Here is a 25,168-nt window from a genome sequence, read left to right as displayed (position 1 = left end):
CTATATGTTGCAAGTTCAATTGCTTTGTTTTTATTTTTTGGAATTTCAAACTAAAAAACCACTTCTGACCTTTTGACATAAAAATATATGTGTCATCCATTTGAACACTAGGAGTAGAGATGATATAGTAAAAATTGATGGTCAAGAGATTCCCAAAAGCGATCATTTCCTTGATTGACTATTAACAAGAGAGATGAGATTGAAGAGGATGTCGCCTATAGATTGGAGCAAGATGGATGAAATAGTGAAATGTCTCTAGTATTCTGATCCTGGTACATGTGACAAGCTGAATTAAAAACTTTAGGAGTTACAAGATATAATCTTCGACTATTAGAAGCAACTTGTTCCTTGATGGGTGCAACTGAATGGGGATGTTAATATGGGTGAGTGAATAAAAATTAAATAATGAATGGATGCTGTCATGAGAAGTAAGAGGTGGCTTTTCTAGGGACAACATGAGACAAAATTATTTGAGGTCGTCAGTTTGACCATGTGTGGCAACGATCATTGAGTGAACAAAGTGGAAAGCATGTATGGCAATGATCATTGAGTGAATTTGAGGGCAAAAAGACAAGAGGAAGGATGAAAGCAAATGGTTTGAGGCAGTGAGGAAAAAGACGCTATTTCTAGGAAGAGTTTATGATGGTTGCTCAACAGAGCTCAATTTCATAGTTAAATAGATGGATTACTTGCACTTTCAATGCAACCAAACATCCCAATCTACTTGGCATGCTCATTATCAGCTTTTATGGAAGGACGCAAAATGTATTGCTGATTTTTCTTCAGAATTTAGATGTTTGGAGTAATGATACTCGGGAGATGAGATTAAGGAAGTTAGGGGCAAGAAAGAGCATTGGGAAGCAGGCACAGTTGCACAAATGGCTTAAGCAAGAATGGATGAGCACTGCAAGCAGACTGCAGAAGATTGCAAGGCACACGTGTGTGGATCCTCAGTCCCAGCCCTTGATTGCTCCAGCTGCATTATTCATCTTCTTTCCTTTTCTTCTCTCTCTTCTCACTTTGGGCAACTAATGTACAATTTGGGTTTTTAGGCATCCATGAAAGGCTAGGCTAAGAGGAGACAAACTTGGAAAATCCCTTGGTGGTGATTCATCTTTGATGAAAAAATTTTCCTGATTCAAAGTTTCTTTAAATTGTATTATCAATGGATTGTCAACCACCTTCATTTTTCGTGTGCATTGTTCTCAATTCAAAGGCCTGGCAATTGGTAAGGTGGGCTTTTGAGAGGTTCTAGGTTTGAGTCCCAATGGGGGCCAAAACGAAAAATAAGTGGAGGATTAATCAGAACAGTGGTTACCTCTATTGGTATGAGAATCATTCTCTATGTGATTTTTGATAAAATAAAAAGGTCTTAATTATAAAAATGAAAAAAACAAATCATTTAAAGCAACTACCTTTATTGCATGATTTGAATACTATTATTATTATTATATAATATTAAAATCAATTTATTAAAAAAAAATGAATTTAACTTGATATAGAGCATTCAACTTTGAAGATGTATCGTGAATTTCAACATCTATTCTTGAATTAGACTTTGATTGTCTCATTTGAAAACCAATTGATGTTTAATGAAAATCGATCAAGCCTTTTATGGCATTTGACATTACATTCCATGGACCTGTTTTAATAACCATTATTTGGGTGATTGTCAGGTTTAAGATCAACATTATTGCACTTCAAAAATCCTTTGCCCAGCATGACGCCCTCATGACTCAAACCTATGCCTCTTACCCATCATACTAGGATGTTGTTGAAGATGCCATGATCTTACTAGGCAATGCCAAAAAACAGGTTTTGATTGAATGGCCTTTCCCTTGACGCACCACACAGCTTGAGGAAAAAACCCGTTTAGCTGACTTCTGTTTTTGGTCCGTCAATATTGTTGCTATCAATAAAAAGGAGATAAGGTTGGTGAACCACTGGTTCTTCATGTGAATCTAAAGGCAAAAAATATATGTGCATGGAAAAAGGGGGCCATTTGCTCCGTGAAAGTCATTTTTGGTTCACAATCTTTTTGGGGACATTCCCCTCAACATTTAATGCTCTACCAGCAGAATGCATGTATAAATTACAACCCCAAGGACAGTAAAAATAAAAGTATACTCCCAAGGGAACAACATTTCCATTTCCCTCTTTGGTCCCAGATTCTGATATTGAGGTGGCAAATCCCTTTTTCAAATACCTAGAGAATTTCCTTCCAAAACCGAACTGACCTATCGGTTCCACAGGAAACAAAAGCAGCCTCTGTTGGTGAGTGCTCAAGCCAACGGGGCGCACCAATATGGTTGGAAGGCAACCTTGCCACTATCTCTGCCGTCAGAGCATCCCAGACAACAATCTGAAAACCATAATTACAAGTTATATCCAAATGAACAAAACTAACACGATGGGTATTGTTGACTGAGAAACTCAACTTACTTCATTGCTTTGTTCATCTATGGATAGTACAAATTCCTCAGTTTCATTGAAAACAGCCTGCAAAGAGTAGATTTAAGCATCTGATGATATGACCAAGATTCATTAAAATCTTAATTGCATAGTAGATGACACATTCAGTTTTCAAATTAAAGTGAAGTGTGTGGCTATATGCAAGGGAGGGGCTAAGGTTAAACAGCAAAGAGAAACCCAGATGTATAGCATCTCTCTTATAACACACAACTAGTTTTATAACACTTGTTGCATTGGGCCTGCACTAGCAAATCATAAAATGGAAGTACTTGCAAGAGGCCATGCAGCGTCATCCAACATGCAAAGCCAATGGCAGAACGTTCTCATTCCCTTGGTCATGTAAAACCTCAGTCATGGATGCTTAATTTTTAGCATTTAATAAATGAGGCTACATACATGCACAAGCAAACTTCCAATGCACAACACAAACTCTCCAAGAAGGCCTTGTCAGAAAGATACCTGACACCGTAGCTGTGTATGTGCAGCTCCAAGATATTGCTTGACCAACTTTCCAGAGCCGATTTCCCAAAGCTTCACAGAAGAATCCTTTCCACAAGAGAGAACAAACCTAGAAACAGCACATGAAAGTTGTAAATTCTATATTTTAGTCAACAAGTTTGGTCAAAGCAGATACTTCATTGAATTGAAAGCATAAAGCAGGGACAAATATTTACTTAAGAATTTAAGTTTTAATGCCTTTATATGTACTACCACAGACTAAAATACATCCCATTGACCATATTTTCAGTCCTTTATCTGATCCACGCACAAAGTAAATACACCTTGGCTATAAGAGAAAAGATTACTTGCTTGCTGCTGATAATGTTCAAATCAAAAGACAAGACTTGGAAAACATAACACAAATTAATTTGAAGCCACTGTTGATATCATGTCCCCTTATGTCAATTAGCATAATCATCAAATCAAACTCTTCCTTATTCCAAATCCAGCATATTTAGAGCTATATACATTCCATAAAAGCTCTTTCAGACCATTTATTACTCATATATTAACCATAATCCATCAAACAGCATGCTTGCACTAGTACAATCCACATAAGAAAGTCACTTGACTCCCTAAAATTATAATCTAATCAAGAGATCAAATGGCACCTCTTTAGATCTTATTGTTTTGGTCTCAATAACTTGATGGAACTCATATTTGGCCAACCCCACTGTTGAATTTTATAACTCTATGATGCCCGTCAAACATGTCAAACATCAAGGTAAGTGAGTTTAGTAGTTGCCCAAACCATAAATTTATTACATTTTATTATAAAATAAAAATAAAAGCCTAATTTAGAGCACTGTCAGGATGGTGCAGCTCTTAAAGCTCAGATCAACTTGATATTTGGCATGCATGATGACAGGGATACCTAATAAAAAAAGAACTTGAAAACATAGATTCCAAAAAAATTATTGACAGGCATAAAAAAAGACAGCATGTAGGATTTTTTTTTTTGATAGGTAAATTTTTTGTCCCCACTGGGACTTAAACCAGGAACCTCCCACAAACCCTCCCCAACCTTTTATCACTTGAGCCAGGCCTCAAGGGCGTATATATATATATATATATTCTGTAATCCCTACCTTTGATCCTTTGTAAAACTTGCACTGGTGGCCTCTGCTGTTCCATGTGCACCAACTATAGATCGCACACAATTTGCAGTCACTCCATCCCATAACCGAATAGCACCATCTTTGGAAGCTGTCACATACATGTCACCATTAGATGAATACCTCACCTGCAAGACCAAATAGATGGAAACAATTGCCTCAATGGCTTTAGATTCAACTGAAAAATATAAAGGAGTAATACTTTAATCTGAAGGAGGGTGTTTGACTATACCTGATTTATGGATGCACTAATACCTAAATCTTGGACATTTGCTGATAGGTAACACTGAAAAGTGTTGACATCATACAAGTGTGCAACTGGATGATCAGTCCCTGTACATTTTTTCCCCTAACATCATAAGCAGCCAATTCACAGTAGGAAACACAGGTGCTGCATGATAGGAATTCAAAAACAGTAAACTTTATTATCCATGTTATACTTGATGGAAGTCGGTGAACAAGGGAAAACAAAAGAAAATTTTTGTTTAGGGAAGAAAAAATGGAGCAAACAGAGAGTTAATTGTTTATCATCATAGTGATAAAGCAAAGAAGTCAAAGCTTATGATCTGGCCCAAACCAGTCTCACAAAAGTTCCCCTTTGATAGGAGTAGTTTGTGGTGAACAGGCTCTAGTTTTCTAAGTTTCAAGCTTATCAATCATTATATCTTACTATTTAAGGAAATCTAGATATTGGTGCAAGTTGGCCAGGTTGGCCAAACCCAACTCAAGCCCAACTCGACCTCTGGGTAGTTCTAGACAATCATTTTTTATCAATTGTTTTGGACTTCGGTTGATTTTTTTCTAACCCAAAATAAATTCGGGTCAAGTTCAAGCCAATGCCTTGATCAACCAAGTTGAATCCCAACCCAATTGTTTCTTTTATTATTGTTGTTCTTTTCTTCTTCAAACCTTATATATTGTTCTATACTTTATATATATATATATATTATGAATTTATATAAATTTAATATGTATTTTTTTTTTAAAAAAAAAAAAAAGGAGGAAAAGCTCAAAACAGAACCTCTAACCCTCTCTTCCTAGTCTCCCACATGCATCCACCATTTCCACTGCACTCAAAATAGAACCCCTAACACTCTCTTCTTATCTCCTTACCTCCACCAATCTCTTCCTAGTTTCCCATATTCCTTCACCGCCTCCGCCACTCCACAACACCACTGCAAAAGCTCCTTAACCTCACAAGCTACAATCTTCTTGTAGCTTATACACCACAATCTCACCATTTCTTTTCTCCACATGAATCTCATCATTTTTGTTATTGTCACCTTGAGGGTGCTTCCTTCTTTCCTTTGTTTTCTAATTTGATGTTTCTGTACATGATTCATCCAGGGATCTGTTTCTCATCCGATTCCATCTGTTTTGTAATTTCCAGTAAAACAAGGAGCCAGCTGTTGCCTTAACAAAGGAAAAGGATTATATCATATTTTAATGATTTTATCTCTGAAATAACATTATCCATGCTTAATGCAAATATGCATTTTCTTAGACCAAGTGTCTACATTTGACACCTTTAGCAGGCGGTCAACCTAACCCAACCTAGTTCATACCCACTTGATCCAATCAACTTGAGCAATGCCACACAAACTGAATTTGGAACTTTAGGTAATTTGAGTACATTGGGTTAAAAGTTTGGGTGGGTCAGGCTTTGTGTTGGAAAGTTTTAATCTCAGGTTGTGCTTACATTGAGAACTCCAACTGCTGATTTGCAGCTCTAAATCTAAAATCACTGCCCTGTAAAATGTACTGAAAAAGCTACCCCCTTGAGTATCCTTCATAACTTGAGAACAGACTTCACTTCCACTTCCCCAAAATCACGGAGATACATAAAATGACTCTTAACTGTGTCAACAATCAGGCTGGGTAGGTTTAAAGGCTTCTTGGACTTGGTTGTGACTTAGAAGGATTGTTTGATTTCATGTCAGGCTGAACTTTTCTAGCTTCCACTTACTACCTGTAACTATTACTTGATGTCTTTATTATTATATTTTTGATGAACCTAGGTGAGGTAGGTTCATACCAACATGATGTTCTAAATACTAGCTTGGAGACACATGCATGTGTTGGCATATAATTCATCAAATTCTCAAATCTCAATTATCTAAATATCCAATTTTTTCCTTCGGGTAAGCAAGTTTACTCCATTGGTTCCTAGTTAGGCCTATCTGGAAATTTTCCTTTCTTTTCCTCAGTCAAACATAAGTTTTAAGGATATAGTCCCCACCAGCATTGCTACAACAATATGCGAAATGGAATATTAGTAAAACCAGGAGAAGAAGCAAGAGTCTAGGGAAGAAAAATGATGAACAGAAGACACCTAAAAGTGACAGTTCCATCTTGGATTGATTATTTGTAAGGAAGTGGACATGGAGAAAGAGCCTGCAAATAAAATTACAATTGGTTGAATGAAGTGGAGAAGAGCATCTATAGTATAATATGATAGGAAAATACTGACTGACTTGAAGGAAACATTTTATCACACAGCTTAAGACCAGCTCTTAACTTAAAGGAGAAAGAACAGCCATTGACTTTAGGGAAAAGTTTGACAAACACAGCTACTAGACCAGCCATATTTACGGCATAGAATGTTGGACAATCAAGAAACAAATTAACAAAACCAGGGGATTTGGAAATGATTATTAGATGGATGAATGACAATACACAAAATGAAAATCTGAAATCAGTATATTCACCAAGAAGTTAGAGGTGGCACCAAAGGATAATGAAGTTGTTTAAGACAGTTCAGCCATGGGCAACGAAGATTTAGAAATGCAACAGTATGGATGAGTGATTTGGTTCATACAGGAGCCAAAAGGATGATGGACCAAAAGATGATGTGGGCAAAGAAATTTAGAAGCGACTAGATTACCAAGGATGCAATTGGACATTATAACCCTAGGGCCCATTTGGGATCTATTTTAAGCCCCCCTCAAAAACTCTTTTTGTAACACTTTTTTACTACTAATCTACTTGGTAAAGTAAATAAAAAGTTATTATAAGAGAATCAGACCCACTTTAGTAGCATTTCCTAGAAGTAGATCAAAGGGAGATTTTACAAAAATCAGTATTATATTTTTAAATAATTTCCTTTCACAATTTCTTTACAATTTTTTTCCTCTCTTATCCTCTTCTACTCCAAAACCTCATTTACTGAGAGATTTATATTTTATATCACAGATTGTAAAATTTAAAATAAAAAACTATTATTATAAATATGTTATTTGAATTTAGTAAGAAGAGAAAAATAAGAGTATTTTTAAATAAAATAAAAATATAAATACTAATAATTGATTTTTAGCCCACCTATTTTTGTTAGCACACATATTCACAACAATTTAGCTATCTGGTTTATCAAACACTTAAATGTTACTTTTGAAAGTCAAGACACTTTTGAAACCATAGTTTGCCAAACGCTCAATTGCATTTCGACATAGCTGATTTTTCTTTCAGCATAGCTAAAAGGTGATTTTCCTAAAAGTTGCAACAATACAAAATCAGCCTTAGATTGAATTGGATGATTAAAAGAATTCTCATTTAACTGGAACAAAAAATGATGGGGATAAAAAATTGAGTATTGAAAAAATATAAATCAAGCACTTTAAAAAGTTCTAAAAAAGTTTTTAGTCCCAAACACTGCTCAATGAATGTTAAAAACATAACTCTTATGAGATAGTGAAATCTCCAAATATAGCTCACAATTAGTTAGCCTTTTAGTATAGATGTGTGATAAGCCTAATACAAGTTGAAGTTCCAAGTGAATAGCATGATGATTAAAAGTTTAATTTCTTTGAACAAGCATGTGTGTGTATTATCCACACAATTGTCATGGTGTTTAGATAAAACAATAAACAAATATCCAATTCAAATAGGTACCACTAATCTTAAAAATTGATAAATGTAAAGAAAATTTTACCTGCCAAAAGAAAATCCCCAGAAGGATGAAAAGATACAGACCGCACATTGTGAGTATCCTGAATCATTAAAGACAAAATTTGTAGAAAGGATGTAATATGGGTGAATCATGCATTCCATTGTTAAGGTCAAGAACCATGATTGAATATGATAAGAAGACAAGAAAACCTGGATAACCCTGAATGCCCTCTTTGCTACTGTTTTTGAAAAATCAAAGAACCTGAAAAGTGCAAACGAAAACATCATATAAAAGATGCAAATCCAATCATCTTTCAAAGCATTCGGCCAATACTAGTACAAATCGGCCGAGTTATATCCGTCTCAACCATAGCCATGACGAGTTTGATACATGAGTTGGTATCATGCGATTTAGCAATAACTCAGTCCCAACTCAAATATGAATCACTTGACTTGCCAACTCATGGGATGATTTGGAATCATAACACCATGACTTGAATCTATTGAAAATGGAAGCAAAAAAATAAGTAATGTCTAAATATTTTAGAGATTCCCCTCATCAATTAAGAAAAGATGCCTTAATACTAGAGTAAGAACAAAAAATTCAAACTGATTTTTTTTTCAAACAGTTTTACATACTAATCACCATCTTATCGTTTTCATTTTTTATTTTCACAATATACCAATGATCAAAAATTGATAATAGGCATAAAAATGAGTATTGTAATGTTTTAAACTTTTTTAATTCTTTACACCATCATAAATCAATTCAAATGTGTGCTTTTATAACTATTTAGATAATGCTAAATGTGATAAATATTTATTTATTAATTTATTGAGTTCATCTAATTATAGTTATTTCTCTAAAAAATTTTCATTAAATTTTTAGAATTTTTTGAGCTTTTTAATTAGCATATCATGCATATCATCTAATATCGATCTGAGGTACCGAGATCAATGTGCCTTGGGACTTGCCAAATCAATAACCAATACCATAAATATGAGCCATGAATCCAATCCCATTTTATTACTAGAGGAATATATAATTTTCAAGGATTTAACATATAGATCTAAAAGAAGACTGAAAAAAGGAAAAGGAACTTCGTTCTAAAATTTGCATTATAAAAATGTAGAATTTAACAAGGAATAAAAATAACAATATACAAGATAATGAAGAAAGGAAGTGAATGAAATAAGTACAATTATATTGTAAACATCATACTTTATGGTGTGATCCTTGGCCCCAGATATCAGTACAGTACTTTGAGGATGGAAATCCAGATCATTGATTGGCTGCAGTTCTATCAGTAAAGCATTAGACCAGAAACAGAAATCCAGATCATGAATAGTTATAACTTATAACTAAATTTCAAGCCAAAGACAACAAAAAGTTTGATGGAGTTTAGCACTCTTGGAGACATCATATATATAGGTATTTCAATATGCATGAAATATTTTAAGTTTCTAAGATAGCTATAGTTATTAAAGTACCAGCAACTCCTAAACTGAGCAGTTTTTAAGTGAAACATATCCATTGATCAATTTACTTGAACTAAAGCCAAAAATGCAATTTGAAAACATGCACATGCACTCACACACACACACACACACAAGAGTTGAAAGACGGAGAGGGAGAGAGGAACTTTTGAGAAAATAAGGTTGCCCCATTTTGAACTAAAGCCAAAAATACAATCTAAACACACACACACACACACACACATAGACAAGGATAAAGAGAGAGGGGGGAGACACACAGATAGAAAGAGAGGAGTGGCAAGGTTAAAAGTATCAACCAAGACCAGTGTGACTTGGATGAGTCGTATCTGCCTCGGCCAAACCCATTATGATATGGATATCCAAGTTCAGTATTTTGATTAATAATGAAATGACTCAGTCTACTTCACAGATGATTTGGTGGTCACAGACAAGCATCAGAGATGACTTATACTTGAAGATGAAATGCTACATCTCTGGTTTTCTGATGCTATTTGTTGGTTTAAACATCACCTAGAGCCTAGATGTCCAGGTCTGCAAGTAAAATCAGCATAGGCAGTTGAGTTGTTGGTGCATCATGTTAGTGGTGTGGGTCAATACAAATGAGGAGGAGCCTGGAACTTGGAAAGAAGGGAAAATGTTAGTTGAGTTGGAGTTCCAGGCAGTTGAGTTGTTGGCGCATCATGTTAGTGGTGTGGGTCAATGCAAATGAGGAGGAGCCTGGAACTTGGAAAGAAGGGAAAATATTTGATTTAGAAATGGAGTTTACTTTCTTGGATCAGGAAAGGTACTTTTATTCAACCCAGTTGCAGAGAATGTGTGAGGCAGAAATGGGTAACAGGTTTTGGGTTGTTATGGTTTGGTTATTATGTTAATTCAAATAAAAGTAAAATTAATAAGTTTTTATTTTCTTATTTTAAGTGGAAAAATGAAGTTAATTCTTTTTTAAACATTATATTACTTTAAAATGGTTGCATTTTTAAAATTGGACAAATATTCCAAAAAGTTTAAAATACTTATTTTCAAACAAACTCGTTATAAAAAAATAATTTTTCTTTAGCAAGTTACAATTTCTAATGTCAAAATATTGTATTAGATATAAAAATAGGCATGATAATGTTTTAATAGGAAATGGATATTGGGCTAGTGGTTGAGGGTTAGCTAATTAGTATAGTTAAATGGATCATGTTCAACTTAAAGAAAATTGACTAATTATAAAAATTAAAATGTCATAATTTTAATTTAATTACATTTTACATAAAATTAGTTGTAATTTATTTAATACAATTACATAAGGGATGCAGATTTAATTTTTTTATTTATAGGATAAAATAATACTAAGAAATTAACAATTACTTGTATCAACATTATATCAAAAGGTCATAATTAATTTCTAAAAATTATAATTAATTAAATTTAACATGAAGTTATGAAATAAAAGAATTTACAATATTAAATAATGATTTGAACACATACTTTTATGAGTGTTTAAACAATATTAAATCCAATAAAAGTTAAATTTATTAATCTTTTAGTCTATTTAATTGTTTTTTTTTCCGATAATTTTTAAAAAAATTTGAGCTTCTATAGTAGCATATATTGCATATAACCAGTATCGATCCAAGACACCGAGACTAATGTGTTTCAAGACCACCTTAGTCAACAACCAATATTGTGACTTTGAACCATGGGGAAGGACAAAGAGGGGGGGGAGAGAGGTTGTTGAGAAAATAAGATTACCACATTTTGAACTAAACCCAAAAAAGCAATTTGAAAACATGCGCACAGCCACACACAGAGATAGAGAGAAAGAGAGAGGGGGGAGGGGGCACAGAGAGAGAGAGAGAGAGAGAGATGCTTTTAACAAAATAAGGTTATCACAATCAAGACATCAATATATGAGCTTAGATTTGAGCAAAACTCTAATAGAATGTTTTCCAATTCTTTAGTGGAAATTTCTAAAAAAACTAAGTGCATAGAACCTTCAGTTTTGGTTTCCACTTTGACAACTATAATAACCTCTACATTTAAAAACACTTCAATTAGTTTAACATTCACATTAAGGAACTTGGGTTGTTTCCAGATGCAACCAAACCAATCCATAAAGTTACAGACAAATGTTTTAAAAGGCCAAAGGTGTTCTTGAGGCGTTTTGCCCAAATGAGGGAAAGTGTAGGCCTCAAAGTTGGATGTTTGAACAAAGTAAGGCTTAAGCCTCAACCCTCCTGCGCCAGGGCTAAGGTCTTTAGGCTACCTCTTACCTTGAGGGCATGAAGCTTAGGTCTCAATTCCCTAGTACTAAGGTTATAGTCTCCAAGCTACCTTCTCTAACCTTAAGGCTAGCACCAGGACGTGAGATTTAAACATTTAGTGAAACGCTCTTGTAGAAACAACTTAAGATCCAAAATTTTGATGTCACCATGATTAAGGGTCCCTTGGGATAGCTTTTAACCTTTGAGGCTAGCATCAGGATGAGAGACTTAAACACTTAGTGAAACACTCTTGTAGAAACAACTTAAGAGCCAAAATTTTGATGTCACCATGATTAAGGGTCTCTTGGGATAGATTTTAACCTTTGCTTCTAATTATAGAAAAGCTAGAAGCAAAAGTAACTATTTCTACTACACGATTAATTTTAAATTTAGGAACTATGCCTTAAAAATATTTTTATAAAATAAGGATAATTTTTGCATTCTTAAATAAAAATATATTTCAGGCCAAGGATCTCTCTGGTTTTTTTCAAAACATTGATAAATTACGTTGGTAATGTGGTGCTCACATTTCAAAATTCGAACATCCTTAAAGGTTGCTTGAATGCTACTTTTTTACATTCAAGAAATTCTCCCAAACAGGGCTTAAATCTTAAACTGGTAGGTGAACCAAGATCCACAACAATTCCCCTGTAGTTACAAGAAACTCAGCATAATAATTTTTAGGTCAGCTTCAGCTTAGATAAATATTTTTATGGCAAGGGATTGGTAATTGTGGTTGCCCATCATGAACACCAATTCAGGATGTTAAGATTACCTGTATATGGTCATAAAATGTTCGTATGACAGGTCGCACTGGACCATCCCTTGTATTGGCATCCGGCAACATCATTTGCTTAATTTTTGAAATCTGAAGAAGAGAATAGTGGTTTAGAACTCAGATATAGTCAAGTTTGAATGGAAACTAAGCACATAATCATACCTCAAAAAGCTTAATTGACATGTCTGCACTCCCAGTTGCCACAAACCTCCCATCAAGACTAAACCTTGCACATCTGGCTAAGTTCTACAAAATTTTATTAACAAGCCAAGAAGCAAGCAATTAGCATTCTAATGCAGAGAAAGCATATGATGTAAGAATTTTCCTATACATGAGTACCTTGTGCTCTGAAACATGCCGAGTCTCATGCTTTGGAAAACTCTTTGATGAGCCTTTTGTATCATGCACAGCACTGGTAGGCAAAAGAAACGCATTAGCAACTTCATTTTAGGATTTCCATAATCAGATATTGCAGTTGACCTTTATCATATTTGGGAATATGGGTGGCCCATATTTCCTAATGCAAATAAGTTAACTCAAGCATAGCAACCACAAAACATGAGATAATGACGTGGACCCTGGAATTATGACCCAAAAAGGAAAAATATGAAAAATGCAACTTGGGAATACAATTTGAAGACAATTAACAAACTGCAAGTGGGAGGACATCTTTAGTGAGAAAATATGCAGAAATGAATAGCAAGCAGTAAGGGAACATATAGAGAATCAAGATGTTAACAGATTTTGCAAAACATTGGAGAACCAACTTCTAGGAAGTTTCATCAACTTGTCCAAAATTACATATCACACACACACACACACACAGAGTGCCATTATGAGGGCAAACCCTAGTACAAAGGAACTATACAAGGATACAACAAAAAGAAAGAGTGGAACAAGTGTACAAGGTTAGCCCTACACACAACTCTCAATGAACTCAAGAAAAGACAAGCTCCCCCAAAGATGAACAATAGACATCTTTGCCCCTTCATAACTCCTCTTATTATGCTCCTCACAGCAACACCAAAAAAATACTTCAGTAGTGCCATCTCCACACTTTCCTTTGCGCTTTTTCAAGCACAACTACCATTTCAACAAGCTAAAGCATCCTCCCGCAGAAGGAAAGAAAAAACATAAAAAAAGACCACTATCTGCTAAAAATAGAGAATAGCAAAGCCTACAAAAACTCAACAATGTTGTAATGAAGGAGCTATGAATTGCAGGTATGCCAGGTAACAGCAACAATTTCACCATAGTTATTCCTTTTACACAAGAGAGAAGCAATGGAGAGAATCTCCAATCACAACAAAACACATTTCCCAAGCAAGAAACCCCATCTTACACAAGCGATCATAGCCCTTAACCACCAACAATGTGAAGAATTGAAGATAGAATAGATGTTCAGGGAGAGCACTTTTGAAAAAGATTCTCTAAGAAGCACCACTTCGTAAACACCTTCCAATGAAAAGAATCCTCCCCATCCTTCCTAAAACTAATTGTGAATGAAGGCTAGTGTTTTAAAAAGTTATTGAGGCGTATGCCTTGAGGCCACCCTCAATGGGAGGCTCTCCAAATTAGCCTTGAAGCTACAACCTCAGTCAGGGCAATTAAGGCTTAAGCCTCACCTTGTTGAGGCCTAAGCATCAAATATTCAAAGGATTTTAATAGATTTTGGACCTTTGTGTGCTTTTGGATATATATATTTTATAGGAGGTTTAATCCTTATTATTCAAGAGTTTTAATGGTTTTATGCTTTTGTGGACTATTGGTATAAATTAAGTTTTGGCTTAGGTCTAGGCTTGAGTTAAAACCTTTTACAAAATAAGGGTTTAGTTAACTTCCAATTAACCTTTTAAAGATAAGGGAAAAGGAATGATTTAATAGAAGAAATAGGAAAATTGTTGGCCACTCTAGTGGTTGAGCTCATATATAATCATTATCTTATTATTAATGGATGAGGAAAAATATCACTGCAATTGATGGATGAAGAAAAAGAATAGGTGGACATTAATAATAATGGGGAGAATGATAAAGCAATAGAATATGATTATGATTCCTTGGAGAATTGGTACTTCAATATAGAGGTTTGAAGGGTATGGAGATGAAGGAAGGCCACACGGGTGAAAGAAGATGGTTTGCTGTGGAATCCAAATCTTTTGAGCTTTTGGTTGACGATGTAGGAGGGAAGTTGAGAAGGTGCATTTGGGAGAGATGCAGAGGGCTACCTTCCTGGATCAGATTTGGGGATGCAAGCCTTAGTAGTTTGTTGGATGGAGTTGAGACTTACTGTAGAAGGAGTGACAATAGAAGTTGGTCCCTCGTTTGGGAGGAGGGGGGAAGGAAGTATAGGCTGGAGCGTCGCTCAAACGAGGCGGGAAGATTTCTTCTTTGCTCTGTTCATGATCTAGAGGCAAAAAGATTTTGTCTAATTTTTCTAGAAAGGAAGGGGTTGATTGGAAGCTGGAATATCTTGGCAGAGAAGTTGAGAGAGACTGGGGTCGTTCCCTCTGGAGGCTTAAAGGATTCTCAATCCCTTGAGGTGTTTAGGAAGGAAAAGGAGTTGGAACCAAGGACTTTTGCGGATGTTGCAAAATCGAAAACGGGTAGGTTAGGAGACAAAATCTGGTTGGAGTTGGGGAGGAGGGAGATGCAAGGAAGATTGGAACAGTTGGATCGCTATTTGGTGGGCCGGTGGGGAAACTTCTCAATCCCTTTCCCTGAGTTGGATTTTCTAAAGAGTTGGGCTTATCACAATTGGCTCCTCAAAGGGAGTTTGAACATAGCTGTGTTGGGAAGAGGACTTCTGCTATTTGAGTTTGAGTTGTTAAGTGAGGTTAAGCGAGTCCTAGCTAGAAGCAAGAGGAGAGTTAAGGAGAACGTTTTATTTTTGGAAAAATGGAACCCGGAGGTGGGGTGCTTTTGTAATGGAGCCATCGCTAACGAGGCTTGGGTGAGGGTGGTGGGTCTCCCTCTTCATCTTTGGAGCTGCGAGGTGTTTAAATTGATAAGAGATGGTTGTGGATGTTTCATTGCAGTGGATGAGAATACGGCTTCACAGAGTTGCAATGGGCTAGAATTTTGGTGAAGTTGGTTGGTAGGGATTTACCTAGCTCTATTCAGATTGTGGTTGGGTCGGGGAGTTTCTCCATTTAACTGTGGTGGGAAACCCTGCCTTGGTTTTCTCAGGTGGTGTCAGTGGGAAGATATCTTGGGGTGGGTGTTTTAGCGGATGAAGATGAAGTTGGGGAAAGACCACACGCTGTGTACAGTGGAAGCTTGCTGGAAAAGGAGTTTCAGTTCAAGGTGCAGGTTGGGGTACAAAACATGTCATCCTTTGGAAGCTTTTCAAAGAGTATAGCAGACTTTTCTTTTGCATCCTCTGCAGGGGGGACTGTCAATGGCACTGAGGTAGTTGTTGGGGAAGGAAGCCTAGTGAATAGGGGTCAAGGAGTAGGGGGTGTCAACAGACTAGGTGGGCAATTTATTAGGCTTGAGAAGCTTAAAAGTGGGTCTGTTCATTTGGACCAGAACAGAATTGGGCCTGGGGAGGTTAGAAGTGGGCCTATTCATGTGGAAGCCTAACCGCAAGGGGTGGAATCTCTTTTAAAAAGAGGCTGGGAGGAAAGTGAGAGAGGCCCTTCCTTCTCAAGGGCTCTTTAGTGGGTTGCGGTCACTTCTTAAACCCAGAATTTTTCTATGACAACCCTCGTGTGGAGTTTGATAAAGAAGTAACATCAGAATTATATTCTTGTATAGATAGATTAGTTTTTGACATTGATGTGCAAGATAAGATCATTCGTGAGTTGTTGACTTATAAGAATGCAGAGGGTCACTTTGGTATTCCAATAGCCATTAGATCAAGGAAGACACTAGCTCTAGGTATAAACTATAAAGTACTTTAAGAAAGTTTATATTTCTAAATAAGATATTAAATAACTTATTTTGTTAGCTATTAGATAAAATATTACTTGGTAGTCTACTAATTTTTAGTTTGCATTTGAAACATTATAGCTGAATGGTGGAAACTATATGGCAACACAACCCCAAATTTACGACAACTAGCCAAAAAGATTCTTAGCTTGACTTGTAGTGCATCGGGTTATGAATGTAATTGGAGTGTGTTTGAGCATGTAAGTATTTAATACTTTGTTGATTATATAATATGTAAATTTATAAAATTAGAATTTTTATTAGTTAAGTAACCTAAGTTGTTATAACTAATGTAGCTTGTGGTAACATTTACTAATAAATGTTTGCAAATTCATACCAATAAGAGGAACAAACTAGAGCAAAAACGGCTAAATGACTTTGTGTTTGTTAAATACAACCAAGCTCTTAAAGCACAATATGATAGATGCAACGTCATTGACCACATCTCATTAGTAGATATTGATGAAAGTAATGAGTGGTTGATTGGAAAAATAAGTGAAGAAGACACCACCATTCATGCGGAGGATGACTTGGTTTTTGAGGATGATAGCTTGACATGGGGTGTAGTGGCAAGTGCATCAGGTGTTGGAGATGCAAATATTTCCACTAGACTTCGACCAAGATCAAAGACAAGTTTAAAGGGGAATTTAGTGGCTGCTACTTCACAACCTGATTTTGAAGAGAAAGAAAGCAATTTAGAGGACATTGAAGAGGATGATACTGAGATGGAGGGATACCAATCTAGTCTTGATGGAAGTGATGACAATTTTAATTTCAATGATGACTACAACGATAATGCTTAAAGCTTCTTTAGGACGTTCATTATCTTATTTTGTTTCTTATTTTTATTTTTGGATGTTTGGAACATTAGAATATGCATATGGACATGATGAATTATCTAAATAGTATGGATTTTCTTATGATTTGTGGTATTATATTTAACACTTTGAATGATTATTACTATTTTCTTAATTTTATAAGGCATCATAGGGGATGAAAATTTAGTAGTATTGAATATTGAAGAATATTTATATTGGTTGAGTATAGAATAGGTAAAATGGTAAATATATATACTATTTTATTGTCTTATTATAGTTAGGTGATTGCCTTAATTTTCGCCTTTTGCCTCAGGCTAAAAGGGGTCCTATCGCCTTGGCACTGCCTTTTGCCTTTGACAACACTGGTTAGAAACATCCCAAGCTTTCCAAAATCGCTTCCAAATGTCACACCCTATTGGACCATCTCCCTTCCAATACCCCAACCTCTTCATTAATCACGCTCCTGAATTCATTTAATATTATTGGTCTGAATTCATTTAATATTATACCAATATCGTAACATTCTAACTACATGTAATGTAACAATATTAATCAACATCCTTAATTTTTAGCAACAAATTTTGTCCAACAAAGCACTTGAAAGAAAAATCAAAACATGAAGCACTAAAAACAAAGGCACGTAAATTAGAAAGAAAGCAACATTAAGAAACTACTTGCCCAAAATCAACGGCCACAGTTCGAGGAGCTGGGATTGAACCATATGTCACAGGCATGACCGCACCTGAATCAAGAAATGCAGCGGAAGGAACCCCTCCTTTTAACATCTCATCTTTCTCCACTGCAAGGCCCTGTTAACATCTTAGACCAGAAAAATTCTCCTTTTTCCAACTCAACAATCAAATTTCAACAAAAGGCCTAAGAATCCAAATTCAAACCTTAGCAACCAAATCAATAAGCTTATAGGGAGGAGTATCCACATTCAACGGCGTCATTGTCGCCGAAGCAACCGCACTTGCAGCCTACAAAAAACACGATTCTTGAATTTCACAGTTCCAATATTCGAAGTCCAAATTATTCATCCACAAATAAATTTGAACGTTCTTATCTAGTCCGAACGAACCAAATAACTCACTTAATTACTTTCCCGGAAACCAGAACTTAGATTCATTTCCCTCAAGGTTCTCCCAACCAAACGGAGCACCAGGAGAAAATTTCCACACCCTATTAGGTAGCCGAGAAAGCAAAAGAATAAACTAGGGCTCTAATTCTGCTTAACTACGGCAAGCACTGTATGAAACTTTAGAGCTTAGAAAAGGAAACTATTCTAATTTTGTTAGCTGAGATTTTCTCCAAAAACAGACAGTGAACCTGAGTGAGATTGTAGTCGCGAAGATAGGCAACGATTAAGGCATTGATCTGGCGATAGAGCTTTCCCTCTTGCAGTGTCTGCTCCAAGTTTGGCTCCATTTTCCTTTGCAATTCATCCATCTGGGAATCGCTGAGGTGGGACTTGGGAGGGAAAGACAGAGAGAGGGAGGAAATTTGGGCTTGGATCTGTTCGAAAGTCTTAAATCTTTGCGAGTTGAGCGAAGCATGGCCCATTGAAGCCCGGACGAACTTGGGCCTAGGTCCCGGTTCAATGACGCAAATAACTTTTTCTTGAAATGAAGTTAAAATATCATTTTAAAAAAATATTAACTATGAAATATTTTTCTCATACAAGTTTAAAAAAAAAAAACAAAAAGAAAGTTGTGATAACTATTTTGTCTTCATTTTTTGTTAGACTTTTTTTAAAATAAATAAATAAAGCAAATGTATTTAATTTGCTTAAACATTGATAAAAGTCAAAGAAAAAAAAATCTTTTTTTAATAGCTATTTCAAATATGATTAGTTAATGATATTCATAGATATTGGAATGACCGCTCGAATTTGACTGAATGATTGTCCATCATCAAGTTTATGATACAAAAGTGTAGAAAATGGAGACTAAATGAAAACTATAAGGCCACAAAATGTGGAAACACCCTATGAAGAAAATCAATTGGTTGTCACATTGCAAAATATTCGGAATTAGATTCTATCACCTTGTTCCCTAACTCAAAATGAATAAGAACGGAATGACAAGTTTTTCCGACTCACATGTTCCTCAAAGGTTAGTTTTGGGGCTACATGTGCACATTCGCATAATTACCTATGAAGATTTTGTTTAAATATCAGATCCATGAATGAGAAGAATAAGTTTTGAGCTCTTACATTTTGGTGTCATATGTGGGAACAAAATATCTCATCAACAAGAGCAAATATTGAGGGTGATAGCAAAGGAGCATAATGAAGCAAAGGATCCATTAAGATGCTTGGAGGACTAATTGCAATAACAACAAGAGCATTTTGAATATATGATTCATTCTTTGTAGCATAATTAAACACTGGCCTAGGATAATCAAGAGTTACGACAACAATTATATTCCCTATGTTCGCCTCATCTGGCACTCCTTTGGCAATTATGCAACCACTTCAAGATGACTCACCCCACTATGTGGAGGACAAGTCAATCCAAAATGGAACAATTCGTTTTGTCAAAGATAAGGGACCTTTGCAAATACATCTCGATGAGTTAAAGGTGCATGTACATTCGATTAAAGGAAAATTATCTCATTAGGTAGTAACTCAGATAGTACATGGTTTGATTTCTAGCCCATCTGCTACTAGTATATTAGAAAGTAAAATCCCTACATGTTCATGTTCCCAAAGTTCCAAGTTTATAATGGGATGAGACCCCATGAGTTTTAGGAATTGGGAAAACTTCCAAACTTTTGGTGGCTCCAACAAAAAGAAGATTCCATGAAACAAGAAAAAAGTAAATATTTTGCATATCATTATATTCATAGGATGTAATATTTAACATATGAGAAAAAGTTTTTAAGGCTAGATATGTATAAACTCCTCTTAACATTGTAAATGCGTTTTAAAGTCGTAAGGACCCTTTTGGGTTTAGAGCGGATAATATCTATATAGTTGGGTGTGAGTTGTTACATAAGCATATAATGGAAGAGTGCAAGAGTCTCAAACATGTTGTGGAGATGTATCTAAGGAAATGACAACTTTCAAATTTTTCACTAAGAAGCAAGAAAATTTCCCTAAAACAAGGAAGTACTAGAAGCTTTCTAAGCAATTCATAAGAGAATGATAACAAAGAATCTTTAGTCAAGTGGGAGTGAAAGTTCAACTTACAATTCTCTGAAAACCTCATTTTGGACACCTCATTTTTTAATAGATTCCATTTGATGAAGTAACATCTCCCCATAATGATTCTCTTGTAGTCACCTTACCCGTAGCTAATTGTGATGTACAAGAATCTTGATAAATTTTGGAAGCTTGATTGACATTTTGTTTCTACCCATATTCTAAATGATAAGTATTTCGATAACTCAATTAACCTCTGATAATGGTACTTGGGTGGGATTAAATGGCAACTAAATGTTATCAAAAGTTGAAAGTTTTCAAAAAAAAATACTATTTAGTCTATCCTTGTCTTATTTGTTAAAAGAGATTGGTCCAAAGATGGCTTTACGAAGAGAAGACCTTAAAAAAACTAAAAAATGGTGAAAAAGTCTGAACTTTGTTGACTAGATCCCTCTCTAAATGCCCTTAAAGGGTTATCGAAAGCTTGATTTTTTAAATAAAATTATATGTGTGTGTGTGTGTGTGTGTGTGTGTGTAACTAGGATGTTTGTTCATAAAAATCAATAAAAAGAAAATTTCAATTTGTGTCTTCAAGAGGCCATTCAAAGTGGTGTTAGCTTGCTAAATTTAAACTTGGGCAATAGTTGCTTGAGGAATTGAGGAGGCTCCTAGGACTTAGAGTTGGTGGAAGGAACGACATATGGAGTAGTAGTGACAAAACCTTATTCACAAAATTTGATTTTCTTCATAACTTGATTTCTTTAACGTAGTCATTAAGACTTTAATTTACTCACTCTTGATTATAACAAAATTTGTCATGCTCTTTTGCACATGAAGAAGAAGGTAGAATGAATAATATCAAGTTAAAAGGTTAGCATCAAAATTGTCGAAAAGATTCATATCCAAAGTTGACGGAAGAAGTTAGGTTCAATTCAATTTTGTCTAATGAGATTGTGATTTAAGGAGTATGAATTTGAAATTTTGCAGGTGGGAAATTGATTAAAGCCACAAAATGTGTCAAAAAGGCACAGATAGAGAATGAATTATGCAATATAAAGACTTAATTCATCTAATTAAACTCGAATTGTTGCTAAAACCTTAGTCATGGATCTAACATATATCTTGAGCTAAATCTCAAATTTAAAGGATATGAGTTACAAAAGTTGTTTACAACCATGGTAAAGAATGAGATAAATATACCTAAAAGAAGCTCCAAAAGTATAAAACTTGATAAGAGTTTCAACAAATACAAATAGAGTAATGCACAACATGACAGATGAGAAATGAAGGTTATGGAAAAAGATAGAGGACATGTAAATACAAGAAAGAAGGTTGGAGCCCATAGTTTGAAGATCAACATGGAAATTAGAGTTCAAAACCTAGCAATTGCACATACTTTTACCTTAACGTGAATTTTGAAGACTTCTTGTGGCCATCTTTTAGTAAGCCACAACTAATTTGAAGCTTAAGAAGTCATGAATCCAATGCTTTAAACAATGTATAAATTGAAGCTGAAATGAATGTCATAGCCATTTGAAATAGATAGTGTAAAAGCAACACCCAATGTCAAAATTACATAGCCATTTTGACTTACTTTTTTGTAGGAATGAAAATTTTTCAAAATCCATGTCGTAATTCAACAACTCACAAAGTCGAAATGCATGTCGCAATCCATTTCGACATGAGCCAGCCCAATTCAATATCAGTTGCGAATTCAAAGGTTTGACTTATTTTGACATTTCTCAAACCCAAAATGGGGCTCAAACATTCAAAAGTTATATTTTTATTAATTTTTAGTTTTTTAAGTAAATTTTTTTTTTAAATAAGCAGACAATAGGAACATATCACATGTAGGGCTCTTATCCAAACTATAAAAACTCAACTTTTAGGGTTTTTTAAAGGAGTTCAAATTTTTGTTAAGGAGAAAAATATAAAAAGGAGATCTTGATTTGTTTTTCTTTTCCATTATTATCAATCAATACATTATTTTTGAATTCTTTAATTTTCAATAATGATTTGTTATTTTTATTTAATGGATTGTGTAGGTGACAACACACCCATGAGATACTAAAGGGCTTTCTTGGGGTATGAAGTATGAAAACCTAGGGTTAGGATTTGAGAGGAAACAATGAGAATAATTAAACTTAATAATGGAATAAAGTAAGTGTTAAGGCATTGGTATGAAGAGTAAATGCCCTTTAATGCTAGTTTGCATTAATGGGATGGTATAATCGTCTATTCCTTGATATTAAGGACTTTTTTTTTATGATTTTTGATCCCTAGTTATTTAAGGTTTTGCTATTATGATCTACCTTGAGGCATATATCTACACAGAGTGTTAAAAGGCTTAAAATCTTAAACCTAGACCTTAGGTTTCATCTCCATTTATCTAATAGATAATTCAAAATGGAATAAAATATTAAAAGTTGGAAATGGATGTGAGTAAATAAATGTCAATCTTAAAAGAGAAAAACATGAAAGAGGGGGGGAGGGGGGGGGGGGTGAATTGGGTTTTTACAAATTCTTTTTAAATACAACAAATTTAAACAAAGAGAAGCAAATATAAAGAGATGGAGTTAGAAAAATCAAACTCGGATTTTATAGTGGTTCGACACTTTCTTGCCTACGTCCACTCTCCTCAAGCTCTTAATCGAGTGAGGATTTCACTAACTTGAAGCTACAATCAAGCTTCTAATCACCTTTACACTTAGATTCCAACTCCAATGAACTCTTACACAATCTCTTCAAGTTTCAACTCACTTGAAGACTTTAACACTCAATTAACAAGTATGAATCTCTCCACTTAGCTCAACAAAGGCTCAAATACAACTCAAGGTTAGGATAAATCATAAAGGTGCACTAAAGGATATGCAAATGGAGATTTAATGCACCAAAAAAATAAATGAAAGTTTTTAACAAGTAGGTAAACAAATAAACGCATGTGTTCTTTTATTCATAAATGAAGTGAAGCTCTCTATTTATAGGTTTTTAACCTCAGGAGCCAGGAAAATCAAAGAGTAGCCTCAACCGGTCGAGTTAGGGGTTGACCGATTCACTAGCCGTTGGAGCATTTAATGTTTGGTAGGTGACCGTTACCCTCGACCAGACCTCGACCTGACCTCGGCTGGACCTCGATTGGGAAAGCAGATCCTTCGACCGGGAAGAAAAGGCTATTGGAAGAGAGAGTGTTTTTTTCACCTCTTGACCAGACCTCGACCAAAAAGAAGGAACCGGTTGATTGATACCCTGACTGGTTGAGCCGGTTTGGATAGAGCCTTAACTGATTCACCATTTTTTTACCCTTAAAACCTATCTTTTTCTGGTTTTTTTGCTTCTAACACTTAGACAAGTTCTTTAAGTAAAATTATATGCCAATTTTGAAATTTTTTGCCTAAGGTTCATTTGATAGATCTCAGATTTTAATGGAAATGTAACTTTAAAGGATAAACCGAGTTTTTCAAAGATGCATGAAATGATATGTAAATCCTAAGTGCACTCATGCATTCATCTTACATATGTTTCCTATTATTAAAGGTCTTCCAAAAGTCTTGATCTTGCATCCATTAGGTTCTTTGATGAATTTTCAAATTAACATTTGGAATTCTATATAAATCAAGTCAATTAATAACTTAACCATGGTTTGTTATCATCAAAACTTGATTAGGAGAACCCTTGGGCTAACAGGATGCAATCCTAAGTTTTATAACTCAAATTGATTATATGTAGCCTTGTATTTTGATCACCACAAGATCAATAAAAAATAAATGCTCTTGTTTCACCTAAAACCCTAAACTTGAAGTTGAATTGTGGAACCCCCAATCTTGAAACATTTGAATAAAAAATCAATTCATTCCAATATTTTAAATTAGATTTATTTAGCTAATTCAAATTTCATTCAACTCAATTTTCATACGTTCTTAATTTAGTAGATCATATAAAAAACAATCTTCTTGTCCTAGTTTTGAATCCTTAAGTTAATCTCAAATAATGATATGTAGAGTACTAGAAAAGTCATAGTAATTTTTCCTTTGGTTTTTCTTAGTTAGAGTTACTATGTAATTAGGCTTAGTATTTAGGATAATAGAGAAAACTAATCAGAAACCCACCTAGTTAGTAAAAAAATCGAGAGATGTCCTACAATTTGTCTTTATCTTGATAATCAAATTCTCATCATTTTGTGGTCTTGATGTACCCATTCTCCTAACCTTTATTCTAGTCTAGGAAGTTTAAAATGGGGGAGCAATACATCTTCAAAGAGGAGAACAACTAGGTACTCTCTTTTTCAATCTTCTTTAAAATATAAACGAGAGGGATATTCCCTAATCTAACGTTAAGGTTGAATCAATAATTCAACATCAAGCAACTAGTAAGTAGATGTAATGCCCCAAACCCAATTTAGAAGTAAATTTGTGATTTAAAAATTATTAATTAATTAAAGTAATTTAATAAAGGTAAAAAAGTATTTTCGTATTTAAAACCCCTAGATATAAATTAGATTTTTCCTACATTCTCTATTCGAAAACCGTTTTACACAGAGATCAAAAAAATCAGAGAGCATAGGGATGAAGATTTTGAAGTTTAGGGTTTGAAGATCAATTTTTCAAGTAAGATTTTTAATCCTTAAATTAATATTTTATATTCGTTAATTAGTTTTGAACACTTTAGATATTTTTTGGAATATCTCAATTTTGATTAGAGTTCGTTTAATTCATTTATAGGTCAAAAAGATTAAAAATTTATGAACATAGTTTGATTTATTAATGGAGATCAAGAGATTT

General features: G+C 34.7%; 1 protein-coding gene across 2 annotated transcripts; it reads right to left on the bottom strand.

The window, feature by feature from the left end:
• Positions 1 to 1,979: 1,979 nt before the first annotated feature.
• On the bottom strand, positions 1,980 to 18,748 carry LOC100267233 (cleavage stimulation factor subunit 50). Of its 2 annotated transcripts, XM_002265313.5 has the most exons (14): positions 18,575 to 18,748; positions 18,142 to 18,225; positions 17,924 to 18,054; positions 12,837 to 12,909; positions 12,660 to 12,743; positions 12,495 to 12,587; positions 9,196 to 9,266; positions 8,184 to 8,235; positions 8,017 to 8,074; positions 4,321 to 4,421; positions 4,062 to 4,216; positions 2,932 to 3,040; positions 2,443 to 2,499; positions 1,980 to 2,362 (listed from the first exon to the last, which is right to left on the bottom strand). In XM_002265313.5, exons 1-14 carry the CDS (start codon positions 18,692 to 18,694, stop codon positions 2,207 to 2,209), a joined length of 1,344 nt encoding a protein of 447 aa, XP_002265349.5. In that variant the 5' UTR covers positions 18,695 to 18,748; the 3' UTR covers positions 1,980 to 2,206. The 2 variants fall into 2 exon arrangements, with proteins under 2 accessions (XP_002265349.5, XP_010663465.1); XM_010665163.3 differs by lacking the exon at positions 18,575 to 18,748 and having other exon boundaries at positions 17,924 to 18,044; positions 18,142 to 18,228.
• Positions 18,749 to 25,168: the final 6,420 nt, after the last annotated feature.

The sequence above is a fragment of the Vitis vinifera genome, chromosome 17, assembly GCF_030704535.1.
Source record: "Vitis vinifera cultivar Pinot Noir 40024 chromosome 17, ASM3070453v1".
Taxonomy (NCBI): Eukaryota; Viridiplantae; Streptophyta; class Magnoliopsida; order Vitales; family Vitaceae; genus Vitis; species Vitis vinifera.
Note: the sequence above shows the minus strand (reverse complement) of the source record. Positions and strands in the feature narration are given on the sequence as shown.

What these genes read in the sequence shown, in the direction of transcription:
- LOC100267233 (XM_002265313.5), bottom strand. Translation starts at nt 18,694, where the DNA reads ATGGATGAATTGCAAAGGAAAATGGAGCCAAACTTGGAGCAGACACTG. An exon ending in GGGCATTCAGGGTTATCCAG is followed by an intron (nt 8,075 to 8,183) that starts GTTTTCTTGTCT and finishes TTAATGATTCAG; the next exon opens with GATACTCACAATGTGCGGTC. An exon ending in TTAGTGCATCCATAAATCAG is followed by an intron (nt 4,217 to 4,320) that starts GTATAGTCAAAC and finishes TTGGTCTTGCAG; the next exon opens with GTGAGGTATTCATCTAATGG.